The sequence below is a fragment of the Misgurnus anguillicaudatus genome, chromosome 19 (assembly GCF_027580225.2).
Source record: "Misgurnus anguillicaudatus chromosome 19, ASM2758022v2, whole genome shotgun sequence".
Classification (NCBI taxonomy): domain Eukaryota; kingdom Metazoa; phylum Chordata; class Actinopteri; order Cypriniformes; family Cobitidae; genus Misgurnus; species Misgurnus anguillicaudatus.
This window is the reverse complement of record NC_073355.2, coordinates 21,509,031-21,527,560: the sequence shown is the minus strand read 5'-3', so window position 1 is coordinate 21,527,560 and position 18,530 is coordinate 21,509,031. Positions and strand designations below refer to the sequence as shown.

The 18,530-nt window shown below is 38.0% G+C and overlaps 2 protein-coding genes and 3 non-coding genes across 6 annotated transcripts; all 5 read left to right on the top strand.

Moving 5' to 3' along the window:
• Positions 1-129: 129 nt before the first annotated feature.
• Positions 130-1,999, top strand: rps11 (ribosomal protein S11). Its single transcript, XM_073857122.1, has 5 exons — positions 130-281; positions 773-907; positions 1,090-1,158; positions 1,433-1,569; positions 1,806-1,999. Exons 1-5 carry the CDS (start codon positions 267-269, stop codon positions 1,927-1,929), a joined length of 480 nt encoding a protein of 159 aa, XP_073713223.1. The 5' UTR covers positions 130-266; the 3' UTR covers positions 1,930-1,999.
• Positions 943-1,021, top strand: LOC129436980 (small nucleolar RNA SNORD35). The gene has a single exon (XR_008642037.1). It is a non-coding gene; the product is annotated as a small nucleolar RNA SNORD35 (small nucleolar RNA).
• Positions 1,215-1,297, top strand: LOC129436981 (small nucleolar RNA SNORD35). The gene has a single exon (XR_008642038.2). It is a non-coding gene; the product is annotated as a small nucleolar RNA SNORD35 (small nucleolar RNA).
• LOC129436979 (small nucleolar RNA SNORD35) lies at positions 1,631-1,713 on the top strand. Its single transcript, XR_008642036.1, has one exon. It is a non-coding gene; the product is annotated as a small nucleolar RNA SNORD35 (small nucleolar RNA).
• A 1,924-nt stretch (positions 2,000-3,923) lies between the features above and the next one.
• hrob (homologous recombination factor with OB-fold) lies at positions 3,924-17,126 on the top strand. Of its 2 annotated transcripts, XM_055191962.2 has the most exons (11): positions 3,929-3,994; positions 4,106-4,137; positions 4,289-4,342; positions 4,641-5,537; positions 7,279-7,362; positions 7,538-7,675; positions 8,136-8,244; positions 9,232-9,317; positions 13,505-13,624; positions 13,833-14,052; positions 16,856-17,126. In XM_055191962.2, exons 2-11 carry the CDS (start codon positions 4,108-4,110, stop codon positions 16,912-16,914), a joined length of 1,797 nt encoding a protein of 598 aa, XP_055047937.2. In that variant the 5' UTR covers positions 3,929-3,994; positions 4,106-4,107; the 3' UTR covers positions 16,915-17,126. The 2 variants fall into 2 exon arrangements, with proteins under 2 accessions (XP_055047933.2, XP_055047937.2); XM_055191958.2 differs by having other exon boundaries at positions 3,924-4,137.
• Positions 17,127-18,530: the final 1,404 nt, after the last annotated feature.

Sequence of the window (18,530 nt, the reverse complement as noted above, 5' to 3'; positions counted from 1 at the left end):
CAACTCAAAGACAAAGGGAGATTTAAAAATGCAAACACAAAACAAAGAGGTTCACATAAGGTAAATAAGGGTATTTTGTAACATAAGTTTTAATGAATTGTAAATGTGTTAGCCATCTACTGTAAAAAAAAAAAAAAAAAGGTTTTAGCTGAAATCGTGACAAGTTTTGCTCAGCCCCGCCCAGACTTTTTCGTCATATCCGTGAGAAACCTCTCTTCCGTCTGTCTCGCGCATGTGTAGTCCTCTTTACGACTCGGCTTGCGAAGATGGCGGACACGCAGGTACGTAAGCTCGAGCCGCGTGGTTATTAAAACGTGTCTGATTTTACGTTTAACTTTGTCGCAAAGCAACAAATATCGGTAGATTAAATAAACGAAAGATATTGTCTAGAAAACCGTGCCTTAATGGACCATATTCAGGACTACAATATGTGCTTTTTATCCACGGCGGGTGGGTGGAAAGCATTGTTGAGCGGAAACTCGAGCGGCCTTGTCGATGTGACCAAGAATATGTGAAGTAAACATTTTAATGACTCTTAATATTAGTGTGTGTATATAGTTGTTACATTATTGTATTGTTTACATGACGCATAGATATGCATAACATGGCTAACGTTATTAAGTCCGCTAAATCTAGTTGATTGAAAACTAAGTTATGCAAGATGCTCCAGCACATGGTGTTTTTTCTTAAGGAAGCTGTAAACCAAACGTTACCAAACTTGTCATTATGTGTGTATATATATTTTTAACATTTCAAATGTGTTCCGTTTCAGAACGAGAGGGCTTATCAGAAACAGCCCACCATCTTCCAGAACAAAAAGCGGGTTCTGGCTGGTGAAGCAAGTGGCAAAGAGAAGCTCCCACGTTATCACAAAAACATCGGTTTGGGCTTCAAAACCCCCAGAGAGGCGAGATTTTCTCCATGCAAGCTCAACTTTTTCCTTGCAGATGATGTCTTTTCTCACGATGGTCTTCCTAAACTCATTGAGGACACTGCCTTAAGGCAATGCTGATGCAGTTTAAAATGACTTCATTGATGCAACCTCATTATGATACAAATTACTAAATTTCTTATTCTTTACTTCCTCAGGCTATTGAAGGCACTTACATTGATAAGAAATGCCCCTTTACTGGCAATGTGTCCATCAGAGGCCGGATTCTTTCCGGTGAGTGTCTAAACTTTTTTTTTTAGGCTTTTTTAAAACCGTATTGGGGTGCAAATGATGCCTTTTCTCACGATGGTCTTCTGAACCTTGGGTTGTGAGGACATTGCCTAATGGCTTTACTGATGCTACCCAGAATTTCCAAGTTTGTTTTTGTGTTATGTAGAAGTGATCAAGACTGTGTTTAATTTCCCTTTGAAAACCGTTTACACAGTATTTTGGCCAACGATTTTCAATATGTTTTTGATTTATTGCTAAATTTAGTAACACATTTCCGGTGTGGTGACCAAGATGAAGATGCAGAGGACCATCGTCATCAGGCGGGATTACTTGCATTACATTCGCAAGTACAACCGTTTTGAGAAGAGACATAAGAATATGTCCGTTCACCTCTCTCCATGCTTCAGGTAAAACATTTTTGTAATGTGACTTAAACCCAAATAGGCATGCTTTAAATAAGCGATGAGCTGCAGATGATGTTTTTTCTCACGATGGTCTTCCAAGTCTCAGACTCTGACGACAATGCCTTATGGCATCACTGATGCAGTAGTAAATGTTGCGATTAGGATACGACTTGCTTTGGGATAGCTTGAAGTAATTAAGCTTTTTGTTTAAGTCACTAATGTTCTGTCCTCTTCTTCAGGGACGTGACTGTCGGGGACATCGTTACTGTTGGAGAATGCCGACCTCTTAGCAAGACAGTGAGGTTCAATGTCCTGAAGGTCACCAAAGCAGCTGGTGCCAAGAAGCAGTTCCAGAAGTTCTAGAGCTCTTCTTTTAACAATATGGCTCCTCGGTATTGTTTGTGAAAAATAAAACTTGTTGTTTAAAAAATGATCAATGGTTTCAGTTGTTCAGTCAATGGCTTTAATGTGTTAAACACAAGCATTCTGCTTAAAGGGCCCTCAGCACTTTTATTGTGAACATGTTTATCCCATCTTAAGCCAATGAGAACCTTGGTGATTATGGTGTGTTCAATTAAAGTGTCCGGAAGATTCTGAATTTTGACTAGCAATGCTAGTGAAAATTAAAAGGGTAGTACTATGCAAAGTGTTACTTGACATCTCTGCACTAATGATGAATTGTCTGAAAACCATTAAAGGGGAAATATCATGCTATAATTGTTTCCCCAGTGCTTCTATCAACTTTGTAAGTGTAAAAGAACAACCCAGTAACTAAGTTTTGGTAAACCATTTTCTGCAAGCATGTGGAAAAATGGGTAAATAAGATCTGGCTCCCCTTGTGATGTCAGAGTGGGATAATGCCTCCCCTTAATCTGCACTATTCCATCATGTACTACCATTTATTGCAGAGATTCTCATTTGCATTTAAAATGACACACCCAAAATGGCATATTTTTGCTCACACCTACAAAGTGGCAATTTTAACATGTCATTATCTATATAAAATTTTGAGCAAAAACTTCACATATGTACTCTGGGGGACACCAAAGATTATTTTACATCCTTATGGGGCGGTTTCCCGGACAGGGATTATCTTAAACCAGGACTACGCCTTAGATTAATTAGGAAATATACAAACATGCCTTACTAAAAACATTACTTGTGTGCATTTTGAGGCAAAACAAAGAGTACTTATGTGTTTTAAGAGATGTCAGTGCAAGTTGTTTTTAGTTTGGGCAGCTCTTAAAAAATGTTTAGTCTAGGATTAGTCTAATCCCTGTCCGGGAAACCACCCCAAAATGTCTTGTGAAATGTCCTTACCTAGTCTTTTTAAATGTGTAAGAAGTTGTAGCTCTTAATATATCAGTCTATGTCTTTTGTATTAATGTTATGTAAATTATCCTACCCACACTTTAGGAGATAAAGCCTGTTTTACATGTCTAGATTAATTTAGATACTATTTAGCAAAGCATTTTACATGTGGTACAACATAATTAATCTTAATTCTTATTAACATAAGAAGCATTTCAGTACAATTCAATTTTGGTAAAAGAAAAGTTCAAAGTTTATACATTAAAGAGATAGTTTGCCCAAAATAGAAATTTCTGTCATTTAATCACCCTCGTATAGTTACAAGCCCATATAAATTTGTTTTGATCTGCTGAACACAGGAAGATATTTGTAATGAAGCACAAAACAGAAGTATCATTGGCTTTCATAGTAAGAAAAGTTAATGGGGTGCTTTCCCGGACAGGGATTAGCTTAAACCAGGACTATGCTTTAGTTTAATTAGGAAATCTAACTAGATTTAACAAACATGCCTTACTAAAACATTACTTGTGTGCATTTTGAGGCAAAACAAAGAGCACTGATTTATTTTAAGATATGTCAGTGCAAGTTGTTTTCAGTTTGGACAGATCTTACATTTATTTTAGTCTAGAACTAGTCTAATCCCCGTCCAGAAAACTGCCCCAATAAGTTATTAATGGTGCTAAAAATGGTTTGGTTACAAGCATTGCTCAAAATATCTTTGTGTTCAGCAAAATAAAAAGAAATGAATACATATTTGAAACAACATGAGGGTCGATGAGTTAATGATGATAGAATTTTCATTTTTATTTGGAGGACTATCCCAATTTGTATAACCATACTTGTTTACAACTTCCTGAAAAAATGTGAATGGCATAAATAAAACAAACTAAAATAGCTAGTTAAAACATTTCATAAAACTAAGTATTCATGCTAAAGAAATTAAGTTGACGTTTTAAGCTTTGTAAGAAACATCAATCGCCACCTGTGGGAGTTTCCAACAGATGGCGCTACTGTACTGGCGCTAAACACGCCCTAAAATATACGTCACAAGGATACGTCACTTACGCCGTCTGTGTTTGAACGTGGCGGCGCTAGAAGATGTGAAAAATACGTTTCAGTAAAGCATTTTTTGGTTGTTTGTTTTTATGTAAACATATCTAATGATACCAAGATCTTTAACGTGTTGTATTTACCAGTAACTCATGCTGTACGCGTTATTCCTCTGCAGTTATGATTAACAGAGCAGACATGACAGCTGCGGTAAGACTGTTAGCCTGAAACATGCTATTCAAAACACTTTTTTCTTTTCAAAATAATTTAGTCATTCAACAGTTTTACACGTGTTGTCATAAAAATGATGGCCATTCAAACCAATGATTGCTGTTTTTGTGTTGTTCACGGTTTGACACAGCCTTGTAATCAGTGGACGGGCTTGTTCAATGTTGGAGAAGAGTTTGATGATGAGGTAACTATTGTGTACATGTTTCTGCTAGGTTTTGTACAGCACGTAGTTTAAAAAAAATCTGTATTACAAACAAAATCGTGGTTACGTTTACCTAGAATTCAACTCTTAATCGTCTTATTCAAATGTGTAATTTTGTACTCGATTAATGCCACATGCCTTTTATTTGTTGCATAATTTAATACATTTTTAAAACTTTTGCTTATAAATAGGATGATGACATCCAATGATAAACGTAATTTTCATTCCTTGTGCATTTTTTGTTGTTGTTTTCTTTTCCTTGGATTTTTTTCACCGGTAGGATTTGCTTGAAGCTGATTGGTCGTGTGCATCAGAATCCGAAAAATCCACCCATGTTCAGAAAAACACTGCTAGCTCATCATCTATACCTGCGGGAAGTACACCAGGATTTCTCCGTGCCCCAGCATGTGGCCCTGTGAAGACTTTAAGCAACCTCACCATCCCTGTCCATCAATCGCCATCATCCTCCATTCCTTCTCTTCGCGCTCCAGCATCATCTTTGCAGCCCTCTTCAATAATAAACCCTCCACCCCCAGCATCTCGCAGTGTCCCGCAGAGTGAGCTTCCAGCTCAGGATGACTTTGATGACTGGGATGTGGATCTGGACGAATTGGATGAAAGCATTCCTCAAATGGTTTCTCAGCCACAGAAGAATATTGCACCAGACTCTGCATCAGACAGCATTTCCTCTGCTAAACGAATGAGACCGTCAACATCTAGCGGAGCGCAGGTGTCCTCTCACATCAGCTTCTGCTCTAGTACCTCAATGTCAGCAGTAGCACGGCCCTCAGTCAACATTTCATCCACCTTGCAAGTGCCCACGCATCTGTCTACTCCAATACAGATTCGGAGTCACACGCGGGGGCCAGTGACACCAGTCTCGCAGTTTCCCAGACCTGTGACTCCTAAACCCCCAGTTGTGTCGTCTCAAAGGTGGGCCGGTCCTTCAACACCAAGGACCCCATTGCAGCCCCGGGGATCTCTCTTTCACTCTGTGTCTTCCACACCTGATCCCTCCCCTACGCTTACATCTCGACCCCTCAATACGCCCGTCATGACCAATCACCTGGTCCAGCTGGTGTCTGCAGCCAATAAGACACCTCAGAGACCACAAAGCAGTGGGATGCGATCCAAAGCACGTCGCTTTCCTGGTCCAGCAGGGGCACTGCCACAACAGGTAAGACAACCACTAACCTCATTATGGTGTTATGCTGCGTTCACACCAAATGCGAATAAAGCGTCTGGCGCGAATGTTAAGTCAGTGTAGGGCTGTGCAAAAAAATCGCCTGCGATTCTCATGCCTGTTTCATCAGTAAAGCCGATTCCTTGATTAGTAGTAAATCACCATCAGCTGCTTTCCGATGGAGCGTCATTTACTACACAGGGGTGCGTTTCCCGAACAACGACTTAACTCGCTGCTGAACCACCATAGTACGATGCATAGTTGGAGAAACTAACTACCTTGTCACGACAAGGTTTCCCGACAGCATAGTAACTTTGTCGACATTCGTTGTTTGAACCATGTTGGTTTAACAACATAGTTGAGGATGTCATGTGGGAGGTGAAGTACTAATTAATCTGTGCAAATCAATTTAATGTCAGATTACAGCTGTAAATAACATATATTGCATCGGAAGACTGATTTTGTTATTGTGATTTAGTTTTCTGTTGTTTAATTTCAAGATATTTAATTAATGCGCAAGTTCCCTCTTACGTCACTCCTCCCAGGGATTCCCCAGGGTCTTAAAGCTCGTAGGTCTGTGCACATGCGCAGTTTTCAAATGCAGCGCTTTAATTCTGTTTACAATCTTAAAGACGTAAAATAAAAATTGTATATATTTAGAATGATGGATATAGAATGTACTACATGTTTTTTGCTTATTTTGTTCAAAAACACGATCAATGTAAGTCTACATATTATAATAACAAGGAACTATGCTTCTAACGAGAGGTGAAGAGCTGTCGTTCAAACTACACAAGTTTGCGATGCAGCTTGCGAATGTTCGTTTGAACTATGGTTTCGGGAAACACCAAATCCTTGACATTCGTCAGTAATGACGTAACTTACGACCGTAGTTGGCTAACGATGCTTTTGGGAAACGCACCCCAGATCCGTAGTTCACAGAGAAGCTATGCAAAATTGCGCTCATAATCGAGGAAAATCGCCTCCGATAATCTATGCAATTTTGCCTAGCTTCTTGGTGAACTACGGCTCTGTGTAGTAAATGCCACTCCATCTGAAAGCAGCTGATGGCGATTTATTACTAATCAAGGAACCGGCTTTACTGATGAAACATGCATGAGAATCGCAGGCGATTTTTTTTTTTGCACAGGCCTAAGTCAATGTAAAGACGTGTCTGATGCCCGGGTTGAAAAATTTGAACTTGTGTCAATTCGCTCCACGTTAACCAATCAGGAGCCTGCTTGCTGCTTTGGCAGTAGGCCCGCCCGAAGTCACTCCTTGCCTCTCCCACAAGAAGCAGATTTCACCTCGGACGCGCGTCAATTTAGCTTTAAACGCTTGCTTTTTACGTGCGTCTATTTCGCTCTAGATTCGCGAATGCATTCAAAATGTTCAAGCGGCAAACTAGACGCGAATTTGACGCTCTATTCGCATTTGGTGTGAATGCAGCATTAGTTATAATTTACTTGCCTTAATGCCATGATGTCAATAATTAAATTGTATTAAATGTGTTCTGAAACAAAGCGTTACATTTGTGAGAAAAAAAGCTATGAATATTTTGATATTAATTGTTAATAAATTATGAAATAATTTTTATTTTCCTGAAAACTATTTCTTTAAAATGTGTATTATATATGTCCTTCTATTAAGGAAATTGTCATGGTTTTGCACAATGAACTTCCTGATCGTTCCTGATATATTTATGTTAAATCATGTGACACTTTTGTTGTCATAGGTCAGTGGGCGGAGTCTTGACGACATCGTTGTGTCAGTTCCTCAGACACCCGCGCATGGAGCCGTTGCTCGTTCACGAAGTGAGGTAAATAATCGCGTGATCGGTCACATTGAGTCCTAAACTAGTAAAAACTGTAACTTAATGGTCATAATTGTGCATTTTAACTTGTGTTTATATGCCACATTTAATATTTTGTCAATGCTCGTAGACGTACAGACACAGAGTCTCACACTAATGGGTGTCCATTTTATCTCAACAGGGTTCAAGTTCTCAAGGGAGTGAGGAGGAGGAATTCAGCAGGGGTCCGTGGGCAGTGATGAAGGCTGAAATGGGATTGGAGGAGAAGAACCCTTCATGCTTCCTGCACTCCTACAGTGTTGTCATGGTGCTCCGCAAGGTGAGCTTATTAAGATTTTGGAGCAAGCTGTGTATTTAAATGGGCTTATCTGGACATTTGTGGGGTTTGGAATAGCCAACAGATATTTTATCTGTTAAGCCAGGTCTGGAAATTAATACGTGGATTGTTTTATTTGTGCCGGGAAGTCCAGGACTGTAATCAGGACTAATGAAGACCCTCGGCTTTCTTAATGACTAACACAAACATAATCACAATTGTCATCAGTCACCTTAAAGTGATTATAAATGTCATTTTAATGTGTTTTGCCCAGTGTGTCATAACTGTTCCTTGCTAATGGAACATGTGTGTTAAATATTCATTAGGCTGACAAATGCTGATTAGATTTTTACTTGATTCATTACCAGTGGCCTCGAGGCTGTTCTGTATCTTTTTTATTTTAATCTTTGGATTTATCTGGGACTTTTTGTGAGACTTGTTTCTCCCTCGCTTCTCTCTGCAGGCTGCTCTCAGGCAGCTGGCTAAGAATAAAGTCCCTAACATGGCTGTCGTCTTGAAGAGTATCACACATACACATGCTGATGCGAAGGCCATCTTCAGAGACCACACAGGTACTCTTAAAATTATAACATACTTACCTGTGCTTGTTTGTCACCCCTTCAACTAATCTTATGAGGTGCATTCTGGGATACAGAGGGAGTTCCAGTGTATTCTGGGCACAGATTGACTTTTAGACTGGTAATGTTTACTTAAATGTGACTCTGTCTGTGAAAACCCAGATAAAGTCATGTTTTTATTTAATTATTTTACATAATGTAAAGAACATTCTGTGAAAATATAACCCTGATATCTTGAATATTGAGTAAGGTCATGTCAAAGATTAAAAATCAATGTAAATTCAATCAGTGAAATCAAATTTTGATGTTCCTTGTGGGGACATTTCACAAGACTTTTTTAAGATGTAAAACAAATATTTGGTGTCCCCAGAGTACATATGTAAAGTTCTAGCTCAAAATACCATAAAGATCATTTTTATATATGTTTGCTTTGTACGTGTGAGCAAAAATGTGCCGTTTTGGGTTTGTCCTTTAAATGCAAATGAGTTGATCTCTGCACTAAATGGCAGTGCTGTAGTTGAATAGTGCAGATTAAGGGGCGGGATTATCCCCTTCTGACATCACAAAGGGAGCCAAATTTCAATGAGCTATTTTTTCACGTTTGCAGAGAATGGTTTACCAAAACTAAGTTACTGGATTGATCTTTTACACATTTTCTAGGTTGATAGAAACACTGGGGACTCAATTACAGCACTAAAACATGGAAAAAGTCAGATTTTCATGATATGTCCCCTTTAATATATTATGAGATTTTAACCAGGATTTCACAGACAGACACAAATTCTAAAACATTACAGATTTCTACCCTCTTGTTATGACCATATCAACACAGCCACTCACACAACCTTTGCTTTGAACTTCAAAATCAGGCAGTCGTTGAATGGGTTGGTTTTGGTCTGATTGCACTCGCATTGCACTTGTTATCAAAAAGCCTGTGCTCAAGTATTTATTTCATGTGTTATTTATTTTTTCACTCTGAAGGTGAAATGCAGGGCACAGTTCATCGTCGCCTGGTGGAAGACAGACAGGGGGATCTCAAGACAGGAGCTGTGTTATTACTAAAACAAGTAACACCCTTTAATGCTTTAATAATGTTTATACAACAGTTCTTTCTGGTTCTCGAATCTGATTGGCTAAGAGCTAGGGATGCACCGAATATTCGGCCACCGAAAATTTTCGGCCGAAAATGGCCCAAAAGTGGATTTTCGGTTTTCGGCCGAAAGACTTTTATCACCGAAAAAACACGGCCGAAATAATGTGATGACGCAAACAGAAACCGCGACCTGCACGTGCTTGTCTGAAGTAACATATCTGCGGTGTGGACTAGATTTCTCTCAAACCCGCGTCCACCGAATTTCTGACCAGGACCTCCGCAACCTGTGAGTTCCACTCCCGCCCATGATCGTAATGTTTGTGTCCAAACCCGCAGATTTTCTCTGGGCATTTGTGTACTGTTTTCACAAGCTCCGACTAAACATTTGTTCAGATTAACATACAGAATAACAGACATTTAACATGATTGCTTTTAAAATTAGGGATGTGCACGAATGGTCAAATATTCGATCTGCAATAATAATTAGAATGGGGAAAAAAATGATATTCAAATGTTTTTAATCCGCCACCGCAGCATTACGGCTACTGCTTATTTAATCCTTTTTCACTTCACCTGTACGGTCTTTTACAGACTTTAATATAAAATAGACATGAAAATTAATATGTTTGTATTTCTGATTGTTTTGGTAATTCAGATTGCAGACTCATTTAAGTGTTTAGAATTTTAATGCCGGGTGTTAGACGTGCTTCTCCGCCGCTGCATCAGCGTGCATGATGAGAGATTTGTTAGCTTTTATTTTATCTGTGGATATGGTTATAACTAACCCGATAACTGCAAATGCCGTAACAGCAAACAATAGCTCCGTTTTGTGAAGTGTGGTTAAATTAAGCTCTTAACTTTGCACCCTCAGCAATAATGTATCAAGCCAGCTTGCATTATTTGTAACATAATATTAAATTCAGATATATTTGTTAGATCCGTTTGTTGTTCTTACTGGATAACAACAGAGAAGAGTTTTTTCTGCAGCTGGCATTAATGAGAAAAACGGGTTTCGCCGGAGAAGGTAGGCTAAATATGATTTTCTTTCTAAACAAAAACATGTCAGACTAAATAAAGAAGATATTCATATTTGACTGAGCCTTCAATCCATTCGGGGTTTTAACGTGCATTAAAATGCCATCATTTTTTTATCAGCATTTTGTAACATTAACGTTAAAACAAAACCACAACTAGCACATCTCAGTTTTTAAATGTATACTGCATGGCAAACAAGCAGCACCAAAGGATTAATTAAACAAACAGTTGTTAAAGTTATTTTAACAACCTGATGTGTCACTAGTAGCCTACTCACCAGTTTTTCCAGATGTGAGGCAGATAGCCTATATAACTGAAGTTGGATTTGTTTATGCCACATGCTGTTTGGCTTAATTTTCTTCTCAAATTGTGCATTTCTATTACACACAATAATACCATAAGTGCAATGGTAGTACTAATAATTGGCATAATTTATTTCAGTGTTTCGGCTTTCGGTTTTCGGCCTTGGTTTCCTCTTTTTCGGTTTTTCGGTTTCGGCCAAGAATTTTCATTTCGGTGCATCCCTAGAGCTATGCGATATTGTGCTGATATCGGCACTGTAACCGCTTCACCTTTCGTATCATTCCGCCACCTAGTGAATGGAGGTCCTAAGCAGGCTCATCTCTGAATGGAAAAACACAGACGCGCTGTTTTGAATCACTCTCCGTGTGTCTCATTAGTTTACTAGCTCATAAATCAGTCTGTGAATCCCCAATCGGAAGTTATTATTCCGTCAAAGATCAGCGCTCTTGGATGTTACCTTAAAGTTAATGGGAGAAATGTCTTGTCACATCGTGTGGACGATTAACACTTGGAAAGAGGAATATAAACACTCGTTTTTTTTCTGGAGCTATATCTCTTATCAGAACGCGAAAACACCGTGAAACTGCAGGTAAGCACCGCAGCTTTTAAATGTGGACATTGATAATTTACTTTATCGTGACGTGACTATTAAAACATGTTATGAGATATCGCCACTGGTACAACGTTATTTATAAGCAGCATGCAAAAACATCTCTCTGACACTTATAAAAAACCGTTTTATATAGTACTGACAAGAACAAAGTTTAATAATAATAATCGAGTGCTCGTATCACGTTAAGAATAAGTGAGAAAGCAATAGTAACGTTATACAAGTAACAGTTATAGTTTTATTAACTTTTACCTCGCGCCAAAACAATAACAACACAAAAGACACTAAATATGAATAAAAAAACAAGTAATAGATTGATCATGACACCAAATACTGCTGATTTGATCTCATTTTGACGATCATATACAAACAAGGCCAACATGAGAGCCAGGGTATCTCTTTCAGAAATGTAGCCCAGAGAGGGCGGTGGTCAGCGGGGCGAGTGAACACTGATGTCCGCTCATGCTTTGGTTCTCATTCGTACCAAATCTCACTAAGCAAACGTTCAAACAGGCGCTATCTTTACTAATCGACTGCAGATTTAAATATAATACATATACATTCTCAACTGAACTAATCTTAAAACTACACTTTGTGACCAAGAAACGGTAATATAAAGTAACGGCTTTTCCGTCCATTGAGTTGTTATGAGCTTCAAAGCAGCCGAAAGTGTTTCCTGTCATTCTGGACGCCCTCAAATCCGTGGCGGAAGAAGTAGTTCTCAAACAAAGAGGCTTTTAAAATAACTCCGCTGTTGTTTTCTAGTTTTCGTTTTTCAAACGTGTGCCGTCGAACTGTTGTATAAAAGCAATATCGCTCTCGGAGTCGTGTGATATAGCTCTATATCATCACAGCTGTGATTGTCTCCGGCACTCGGCCTACGGCCTCGTGCCTCTGGCCTAATCACAGCCGTGATGATATAGAGCTATATCACACTCCTACTCGAGCGATATTGCTTAAATAAGATAACTTATAGTATATTTAAAGGTACAGTTCACCCAAAAATGAGAAGTCTGTCATCATTTACTTACCCTCGTTTTGTCCTAAGTCTGTATGATTTTCTTTATTCAGTTGAACACAAAAGAAGATATTTTACTAAATCATGGTATGCAAACAGTTGACTGTACGCATTGAGTTTCGTACACTATAAAAAATGTCTGTAGAAATTACAGTATTAATGGGTATTACTGGCAACTAGCTGCCAGTAACTTACTGTAGATTTTACATTTATGTTATTTACTGGCAACATTTTGTTCAAAGTTAAATGAACGTGAAACATTTTTTGACTTTATCTTCTACAGTAAGTTACTGGCAACCAGCTGCAAAATTACAGCAAATTTTTTAGAGTGTAGTATTTGTTTTTCCTTCTATGGATGGCAGCTGTGTTAAAAGTTACCATCAGAATAAAGAAACCCATACAGGTTTGGGACAACATGAGGGTTAGTAAATGATGACAGAAATTTGATTTTTGGGTAACTATTTCTTTAAATCAACAAGTTAGTTAATGTTACTATTAGTATGCATGTACCGTATTTTCCGGACTATAAGTCGCACTTTTTTCATTGTTTGGCGGGTCCTGGAACTTGTAGTCAGGTGCAACTTGTATGTCAAAATGATTTCTTATGAACCAAGAGAAACCATAACCGTCTACAGCCGCGACAGTCCGCTATATGCTGCTCCTGTATTTATGTAATTCAATGGATTCAGTGATGTGGAATGACTTCGGGACCTTTTTCAACTTGATTTGGTTTATTTATTGTGTTAATTTAGCCTATTCAGCCTCCCAGTTATGTTCTGTATGCTATTGTGTATGGTGTAAATAACTGTTAATGTTACTTTAACATGTACGGACACCTATTCAGTCTGCTGTTCTGTCTGTTATTGTTCAGTTGAATAACTTGCCTTTCAAGATTAAATGTCTGTTCTTCGGCTTGGATTTTGTAAAATCATTTTCTAAATAAAAGCGACGTATTGTCCAGTGCAACTTATTACTTATATATGTTTTTCCTCTACAAAACCCATTTGTGACTGATGCAACTTATATTCCAGAGGGACTTATAGTTTGGAAAATACGGTATGTAGGTTTGTGTCAGAATGTGCCAGGTGCTTTTCCTTTTATCCTAGTTTTAGTACCCAGCTTTTACATTTCCCAATCTTGTTCCCCACTATTCTCCATTTCCTTTCATCTCGCATTTTTGGCACCATTTTCAAAGGTGGGCGTGTTTTCACCATCACATCGAAATCACTACCTGAACGTCACACCCAATAACCTTCTCAAGATTTACCCGCCCGATGGAGTCCTACGCAACTCGCAGATATCCCTTCCTCCCCTGGTGAGTCACCCTTATTTTGATCTTCAGTGTATTTATTTGCTTTGATATAATTGCCTAACTCGCCTAACATGGTGGTCTTCTGCAGAATGTTTTGTCTGTTACAGAAATAGATGCTGTGAGGAGATTCTCACCTTCCAGAATGTTCCCCAGTTTTGTGGTTGTGTCTTATTAGTGTTAATTTTGCCTCTGCTGTGGTGTATTCACACAGGAGCTTGTGTCGCAGTGCGAACCCGAAAAGACTGCAGGAGGTCCGGTCTCTCGGATGGAGCTCCACTTTGATGATGATGATGATGAGGAGGAGGAGGGTGAAAACACTGTTGCGTTAAGGAGGGCTGCTGCTGGTTCAGATCATACTGCCGCTGTCTCTAATGAGATCTGCCAAGCACCTACAGGCTCTGGGCCGACAGAGGACACAGCATGGGAAACAGGTGTGTTTGTGAGTGAGTGCATATGTTAAAGTATTGTCTTTTAACTGTATCATTAACAATTGATTTCAATCTTTGACATGATCTTTAGGGGTGCACCGAAATTTCGGTCGCCGAAAATTTCCGCCGAAAATGGCATTATCGGTTTCGGGCCGAAAAAAAAAATCCAGCTGCAAATGTAAACCGAAAATGAATGTCAACCGCGCCCCTCCCATCTGTGCGCTAGCGCTTGGGTTTCACTCACGGTGATCAGTCGTCACACACCCCTCCCCTTCGTGCTCAAGCAGGTTTCACTCACGGTCGAGCTGTTTGCACGCGTCTGCAAAGATTAAACATGTCTTGATGTGTAAACTTTAGAGAGAGTCGCACTAATGTGTCTCATACTGTAATCCATTAAAATACATTTGGCGAATAAAGCAACGAAACACAACATAGCGTTTTTATGTGGAGCGACTGTTGCGCTGTTTGGGATTCACCCTCGGTCTTTGTGTGTGCGCGCGTTTAAGTGCCCTCAGTAGTGCACATACGAGAGACACGCGTTTAAAAAAAACAAGCAAACATAAAATCTCTGTTATTGACAGGGCACATATAAACAAAATTCTCTCCACAGTATTCTTTTTCTAATAAAAACATTTGTTTATGTCTTAAGTGTATGTATAGATTACAGTCAGATTAACCTACTTAAGTCTGTGTCATTAATGTTAATCAAACCACCCATGACAAAGAGACAACTAGCTCTAAAAATAATAATATATTTAATGTATTGTGTTATGATTCATTTAATTTGATTTCTGTACCTAATGCTAATTTCAGACCTTATTAATGTACAACTTTCTTCTTTTTTATAAATGTTTGCAATTTCTTTATTGTTTATTAGATTTTTCCCACCTGCTTTTTGCTGATCCGAAAAATAATCTGATCCGAGCCTGTAATGTGATCCGAACTGTGAGTTTTTTTATGCGTCACACACCCCTAGTAAAGTTAGTACACAGTGATAGCCATAAATGCAATTGTACTAATAATTGGCATAATAAGATCTTTGGGTGTTTCGGTTTTTCGGCCTTGGTTTCCTTTTTGTCGGTTTCGGCCAAGAATTTTCATTTCGGTGCATCCCTAAATCTTACTCAATCAGTATTAAAGATATCAAGATTATATTTCACAAAATGTTCTTTATATTATATAGACCTCCTGCAGTTGATGTCACACAGCCTAAACTCCACCATTTTGGCAGGCAGTCGTAGAGCGCTTGAGCGTTATAGCATTGGTATCAATAGTGGTTGAACAATCATTTTAAACCAGACTGTTTATACCTTACTATTTCAACATATAGTTGGGTTTTATGTTTAATAGTAACCCTGAATTGACATGAAAGAGTTTAAAATGTGTAAAATAACTATGCTGATACATGTTAAAAGGCATTATAGGAATCTGTCATGTTTTATCTATTTGGTTTTATATGTACAGTACTGTGCAAAAGTCCACCATTAGATTTGTTGTTTTGGCAATTGTATAGTGATCATATATAATTATTTCTCAGCCTCTTTATTAGAATACAACCAGAAAATACAGGAAATGTGTAAAAGTATAAGCTGAAGTGCATTTAGGGTAACTTCCACTTGAGCAATAGCAGGCAGCTGCAGGATCTCTTAAACCTAAATTAAATTAAATCCTAATTTCTAATTCAAATCCAAATCGAATGACTTCAGGACTTCAGTCTCCTCAAAAAAGCTCAAGATGTGCTGATGCCTGAAGAAGACATTTAGTTCTGAAAATTGATTTGTTTTTATTTTTGTGTAAATCTTTTCAGTTTTTTCTGTTTGTATCTTAAAAAACAGTGGAAAAACTAATATGGATGGACATTACAACTTTGCTAAAACAACAAAGCTGCTGATGGTGGCCTTCTGACTTTTGCACAGTACTGAACATATATATATATATATCTTTTGAATTAAAGTGCGCAGTGAATTCTGTTGCTATGAAACTCCTGCTGGTGCCATTAATTTCATATTCGCTCCCGGCTGTCCTTGCTTGCCAGTATGGTGGCTTAAACAGAATGGGTCACGTGACGCCCGGACCTCTATAGGATAAATTTGTGTAGAAAACACTACATCACAATAAAATGAATTATGATGGGTTTTCACAGACAGGGTCACATACTCTACCGATCACAAGTTTTGAAACACTTGACTGAAATGTTAACTATGATCTTAAATATCATTTAATCTAAAGGTTTATGGTTAAATGCGTGAAATGTCTTTTGTTGACAAAAATATACTTGTGCCAAACAGATTCATTTCTGTTATTAGAAAACAAAAAATTTATTTTTAAATATTATTTTTGAAATGGATGACTTGGACGTAATATTGAATGGAAAGCAGCCAATAAGAGCTATCCTTTGATATTCTTTGAAATTCATCCTAAGATGAAAGAAGCTTCTGGATAAAATGACACAAGTATGGTTTTGCAATTTCTAGGCAAAGGGTGACTGCACTTAAGATGATAAAATATGATTTATTTTGGATGCTTTTACATAATTCACCAACATAATTCCCACAGTTACATTTGTGTTATGCCATAGTTTGGACGAGTTATTATTCTGTAATGTGGAAAAATATATAAATAAAGAATGAACGTGTGTTTAAAAACTTTTGACTGGTAGTGTATGTACTTTCAAACATTGGCCAGTAAGCCAGCAATAAGATGAGAAAGAGAATTCAATTTTAATTTAGCTGATTTCTCTCACAAAAACTGCATTGGATTTGTGACTCGAATATTAATCTGTTTGTGTGTCAACGTCTCTTTTAAGATGATCTCGATGAGCTGCTCGGAGAGTTACCTGTGGAGTCGATTGGTGGACAACTTTGAACACGCCGTCACTTTATGTACAAAGTTTAGTATTAGACGATGTCAGATATTAATGCATACCATGATCAGACACAACATGTGTAAACAACAACACCCATTAAACAAACAATACATTTCTTTTGTTCATGTTTTCTATAACTGTTGTAAATTTGTATATAATCACTTGTCTCATGCATAAATTGATGCAATAAATACACAATGAGACCTGTAAATGTGTGCTCTCCTCCTGAGTGGTTCTTTGTCTCACCGATGAAAGCAGCCTGCTATTGTATTAAACAAGTCGAAAAACAACATGTCTCTGTACCGATCAATGTTCATTTTATGCTAATATGAACTGCTAATCTGATAGGTTCAATTTTTTTCTGATGCATGCTTTGTTTATACATTTAAATCCGATCCATTAAAAGTTAAATTTGCCAGCTGGATTCACCCTTAAAAGAACTGAATGGCATAACAAGTCATTTCTGATGTGCATGCCATAATGGGTTTTGTTCCTGCTGTTTAAAAGCTTTAGTGGTTTACTGGAAGAATTCATGAGTGGTTAATATGACTTTATCTGTCCGCCCTTTCTTTTAATTTCGTATTTGTACCCGTCTCGATTAATTTTAATATTTTATGAATTGCTCTGTACTAATGCTGAATTGATCTTGCTGTCATAACAGTATGTCGTTGAGTGCATGATTGATTTATAGGTAAGGTTTGTTTATCTCCAGTTATTATATAGTCGTGATGTGAAAGTGTGATTATTTATTCAGACTTACCTGACATATTGTCTAGTGTCTGTCTGATAATGAATTGATTAAATATGTAATATGTCCTCTCTTGATAGGTAAGATCAAAGTTGGGGATCATTTAGATATGTGTTGACAAATTACAAAGCAGAGTGTAGTGTTGAGATATGAACTCTAAAAACATGAACATTTTAAGGCAGCACAAACAGTTTTTTAAAGGTGCAGTTTGTACATTTTAGCGGCATCTAGTGGTGAGGTCACGAATTGCAACCAATGGCTTGGTCCACTGCTCACCCCTCGCTTTTGAAACGCATAGAGAAGCTACGGTAGCCGCCACCAGACAAACATGTCATTGTCGGAGACAACTTACTAAAAAAATTGTCCTTTAAAGGATAATTCCGGTATTTAACACTTTGAGTCTCATTTCTGGTTTGTTTTGGATGAATTACAGTGATGGACACAGATATTTTGACAATGGGTCGTGTCTTGAGTTTTTGACTCGTTTAGAAGCGTCTCTTGACTGCTTTAGAATGGAAGTCAATGGCCATGCACATACATGTCATTAAAACAACACTTAACATTCATTTTCAAAACTGTGCTACTCACCGAGTGGTTTGTGGTGTTCGTTGATGATTAAAAACAAGTTGTGTAGCGAAATACAGTTTCTGTCGTGTTTTATTTGGCATTTTGTAAAATTCCATTGACTTCTCTTGGAAGACTGTTTGCTCGCTGATATATCACTCCGCCGCCGGGAAACAGAAAAGGGTCTGTTTGTTTTTACATGTGGTTGCAGTTTTTTCGCTCGGTTTCTCTCAGAATAAATTTTTCCCATATTTGTAGGGCTGGACCAGAATATTCGAATATTTGTTCCGTGGGTTGACATTC